The 4781-nt window shown below is 54.6% G+C and overlaps 1 protein-coding gene across 1 annotated transcript; it reads left to right on the plus strand.

Moving 5' to 3' along the window:
- Positions 1-6: 6 nt before the first annotated feature.
- On the plus strand, positions 7-3090 carry USB1 (U6 snRNA biogenesis 1; the record flags this gene model as incomplete). The annotated part of the gene is made up of 5 exons (XM_010075850.1): positions 7-146; positions 619-672; positions 1760-1865; positions 2626-2709; positions 2986-3090. Coding segments are annotated over 5 exons (489 nt in total), but the record flags the coding sequence as incomplete, so codon positions are not given.
- Between the last annotated feature and the right edge of the window lie 1691 nt (positions 3091-4781).

Raw genomic sequence — 4781 nt, forward strand, 5'->3', positions numbered from 1 at the left:
CTGGTGAGCCGCGCCCGCGCCCACGTCCCCTCGGTGGCGGCCATGGAGGAGTTCCACCTCAGCCTCTCGCACTGCGTGGTCCTGCGCTACCACTGGATCGAGCCCTTCGTCCGCGCCCTCCGGGAGCGCCTGGCCCCCTTCCACAGGTAGGGCAGAGCCCCGGGCTCTCCCTCACGCCCTTCCTTCTGCCTCGGGCTCTGGGTTTCCCCGGTATCTCTACCCTGAGGCCCCTCCGGCAGCTGGTGCTGCGGCGGTAAAGCCCTGCGGAGCTCTCCTCTCGGGATCTGCCACCAGACGAGTCAGGTCTTGGCTTTCAAGGACAAAGCTGGAGCTTGCACCATCCCCTAAACCACGGGTGGTTTCATTGCTTACATCTGGCGCCTGCTGAGCATCAGCTGCTTCAACGTTTCTGGTGCTCTCCGGGCTTCGGCAGGCTGGAAACCAGGAGGGAATGGATTAATTTGAGCCCAGAAAGGTTGTGGTTGCACTGATTCAGTCTGATTGCAGCATGTATTTGCCTTTATGTTTCCATAGCTCAGTAGAAATCCTGTCCCGTCCCCATCTTCTGCTTTTTTTTTTTTTTTTTCTCCCCCACCAGCAAGATCTTTCTTATTTCAGGTTCTTCTGTGTGGCTGACCAAGTGAAGGTTTACACCAACCAGAACAAAACCAGGTGAGCCAGCAGCTCACAGTGACCGGGCTGAGTTGTGTGACAGGGCAGTACGCCGTCACCTTGTCACCAGAGCTTTCGCACCTTTCCCCATCCACTTGCACAAATTTTTAGCCTCAGCACTGATTCTCTGCAAGCTGTTGGTCTCATTAGCGGTGGGTGAACCTCAGGCTGCAGGATTTCAGTCTTCTGAAGAGAGATCTGTTCCCAGCATGACCTGAGGCAGCCCTTTCTGCCGGGGTTCAATTCATGCTACCGGTTTCACAGCAGCTCAAGGAGGCAGCTGCATTCACTGCCATCTCCCATCTGGTTCGTTCGGTGGTTTTGCAAATGCTCGCGCCACGGTGAGCAGCCTGGAGTGAGCAGAGCCAGGGCTGCCTCTTTTTGGCAGCAATGCCGGTCGTGAAACTGCAGCGCAGGTCTTCCAAGAGGTGGAGAGAAATAGCTCAGACGGTGCTAATTTACCCGGGTGTCGGCTCAGAAGCCTGATTCCAACTGAACACAATCAAGTAGCTTAAATGTCCCAGCAAAGGTGATTAAAATTGTAAAAAGTTGCTGAATCTAGTGGGAATGACAGACCACGATGGTTATGGGCAGGACAAAGTGGAGCCTGGGTGAGACTTGGTCTTCCCCCTCCTCCTGGAGTCTAGAAAACGTCACCCAGACAAGTCCTCTTTTTCATGTCTCTCCAGCTTGGTACTTCCCGTTCCCCGCTTCCTCTCCCATCGTAAAACCGCTCTGGGAACTTCTGCTGTTTGAATGCAACTCCCACACGGGATGGTGCTCTGCTGAAACACCCAGCAAGTACATCCTTTGCCTGGAAAATGAGTTTTCATGTCCCAAAAGGTGCTGAGTTAATCTAGTAAATCTACATGGTATATCATCCAGTCCCGCTTCTCCCTGCTGCCATGTCTTTATTTCTGGTTTTCTTCAGAATACAGTCCTTGAATGCTTAAACCTAGCATTCCTCAAATTATCTTTTTTTTAAGGGGGTAGGGAATTTCCCCAGTAGGAATGCAAGGCAAAGTATGCTTCCAGCTGTGCTTTGTGCAGCATGAAAAGGGTGCGTGTTGTTTCTCCTTGTCTTTAGGACTTTTATCGGCTTGGAGGTCTCCGCTGGGCATTTCCAGCTGCTGGAGCTGGTCTCGGAGGTGGACAGGGTTCTGGAGGAATTTGACCTTCCCACGTTCTACAAGGTGAGGGGTCTCCTGCTTGCTTCCCTGCCGGTCTGGAGATGCCGGCTGATTCCTTATGAGAGGTCTGTGAAATCTTCACCCCAAATAAACCGGAGCGGGGAGGTTAGATGCTGAAATGGTCTCCACCGGGCCAGTCCCGTAGTCTCCTGTGCAGGAAACTAAGGATGTCAGCTATCTGGTGGCCTCTGGAGAATCAGGTTTCTGGGGTGAAGGGCCAGACCATGCGTCACGGTTGCTGCATGTGGAAGCAGGGTTGTCCTAGGATAGAATGGGCCTAGGGTGAGCCTCTTGGACAGTTTCCTGGGGCACTGGTCCAGCCTCTTTGCTTGGTACTAGCTTTGGGGACAGGTTTTGGATTTTGAAGAGCTGAACTCTGATTTCTCTGTCTCCAGAGCTGAGCAGGGAGCTCTTGTGGGTTATTCAGAAGTGATCCACCTCCCCACTCCAGAACTGTCCGTGAGAGGTTCTCTGTGCAAAAAAGCTTCTGCGGAGCTGACCACAGGCAGGCTGGGAACCAGGCAGCCTTGTCCACTGGTGTCCAAAAAGGCTGGAGTGGGGAGCCCAGGACTTGTCTCTCTTCCAGCACTGTCCGTATCAGCTTTGCAACTGTGGAGGGGGCAGAGGGAGCTCCCAGCTTTGGGATGCTCCTACCTCTGCCATCCCAGGCAGGGCAGCATCACACCAGATCTCCCACTGTGGCTCCGTGCGTTGAGCAAAGCCTCCTTTGGCACTCCTGATTTGATCCCTGTTTTGTCTTCAGGACCCATCGTTCCATATCAGCTTGGCCTGGTGCGTTGGGGACCTGTCTGGCAGGCTGGAAGGACAATGCCTGCGGGAGCTGCAGGTGCGTCCCCGCGTGGTGCAGAGAGTGGGGGACAGGCAGAGCCAGTGTCCAGCCACGTCTCCGTGCTGATGGCAGAGAGTGGGAAATTCTCTTCACTGAGCAAGGCAAACAAGAAGTTTTTGGAGGGAGCGTGAGTTAAATCATCCTCCAGAGGGAAGTCAGAGGCTTCCAGGCACAAATGGCCTCATCTCTGACTTGGTTCAGAGAGGGAGCTGGCGACTCCATCCTCTGGCAGATCCACCCTCTTGGTACTGACTCCTGCACCTTGTTTTCCAGGACATCGTGGATGGATTTGAGGACTCGGCACTCCTGCTGCGTATCCAATGGGAGCAAATCCGCTGCAAGTCAGGGAACAAGTACTTCTGCTTCCCCTTGAGGTAGGGGCAGGTGGCAGTTCAGAGCCTGGAAGACCCTGATGTTCAAGCAAGGACTGTTCTGCAGAGTAGCTCTGAGCAGTGCAGGCTGTCACACACCTCCCACACTCTTGCCTGCTCAGCATCTCTGGGGTGTTTGTGGCCTCAAGTCGGGCTACTTCCAAGTTTGCGTTGCTGGCTGAAGAAATGTGTGTTTGTAGCAGATTTCATCTTTGCTGCTGTATGTGCTGCAGTCAGCACCGGTGGTTCCAGCCATCCCACAGTTGCTAATTTTGCTGGTTTATTTTTCCTTATGGGAAGGAGGAAGAAGGTAGCGTGGGAAGCTGTTGGTAAAGGGAGAGCGTCTCGCACGGTTGGAAATAGCACTGCCTGATTGTCAGGAGGCTCTGAGCAAGCTTTGAGTAGCAAGAGGCGAGGACACAGAGCTGAACTCTCACCGGATCATCTCCCTGCTATAAGCCAGCTCAGACAAGTTCTTGGGTGATGTTCTGTGTCCCTCTCACACCGCTGCTCCCTGTCTTGAGAAATTTCAGTATCTGATCATTTTGCCAAACAGCAAAAGATGAAATCTGGAGAGCAGAGGTTGGAAACCCCTTGTGTTTCAGTGCTCCAGGCTGGGTCTAAAAGAAGAGTTTTGGTTTTAAGATCGTGTGTGTCATAAGCCCAGGACTTTTTTGGTAGGCTGCTTCTCTCGAGCCGCTCGCTGCAGCGCTTGGGGACACCAAGAGAGGGCTGGGACAGCTGGGGGGGCAGAGGGAAGGGCAGGGCCCATGGGTGGGTCAAGGGCTGGCAGCTCCTGCCCAGGCTCTGTGCATTTTCCCCGTGGGAACAGCAGCCCTGGGTGCCGCGGTGGCTCTGGGGACAGGTGGGCTGGACCTTTTTCCCTGGGAGAAGCTCCTTTTTAATCCTTGTGTTCCTGTGGGGAACAGGAACAGGCAGCCGCTCGGGTATCCGGAGCAGGATGCCAGTGTGCTGCCCTGGATCTTTCATTCCATGTCTGTCCGATGAAAGACTCTGGGACTTCTGAGGAGTAAAAATCTGTCTCCTTGTGTCATAAAATTGTTTCCGTGGTTATATTTCAGCCGTTCCCTTTCAGACATGCCTGGGTCCTGCAGCCTTCAGATGAGGCGATGCCTGTGAGTGCTTCTGGTGCTGCACAGCCCATCCTTGCACACGAGAGTTTGGGGGCTGCGTGGCAGTGGGAGCATCTTGGCACAGGTCGGGATGTCTGCCAACACCCCTGCGATAGATTTTAAAATCCTTAACAAAATTCTGTTCAGTCTGTAGCCAGTTAGCTTCTGTGATGGGGATCTGTGCGATAAGGCAGGTGATTACACCCCAAGTTTTCTTTTGGGGAAGGGAAAACAAACAAAGATGGATATATTTAGCCCCTGGGGACTTCCAGTGAAACCTGCTCCAGCACGACTGGTTTCACCGTGGTCCAACTCCAGCCGTGCCAGAAAACCTGCTCCCTCCCGGCACAGCCCAGCTTGGCACATCGCCCTGTTTTGTCACTGGTGGGTGTCAGGGACCCTGCTTCCAGCCTCGGGGACAGGGAAAAGGAGCCCGGCTCGGGCAGGCGCTGGGGGCAAAGTCCAGGGATGGGCGGCTGCCAGTGCAGCCTGAAGTGGTGGGTGTGAGCGGGCAGGAGTGGCGGGCAGGGGCGCGGGCAGGGCCTGGCCTGGCTGCCTGCGGGGG

The sequence above is a fragment of the Pterocles gutturalis genome, unplaced genomic scaffold (assembly GCF_000699245.1).
Source record: "Pterocles gutturalis isolate BGI_N339 unplaced genomic scaffold, ASM69924v1 scaffold2273, whole genome shotgun sequence".
In the NCBI taxonomy this organism is placed as follows: domain Eukaryota; kingdom Metazoa; phylum Chordata; class Aves; order Pterocliformes; family Pteroclidae; genus Pterocles; species Pterocles gutturalis.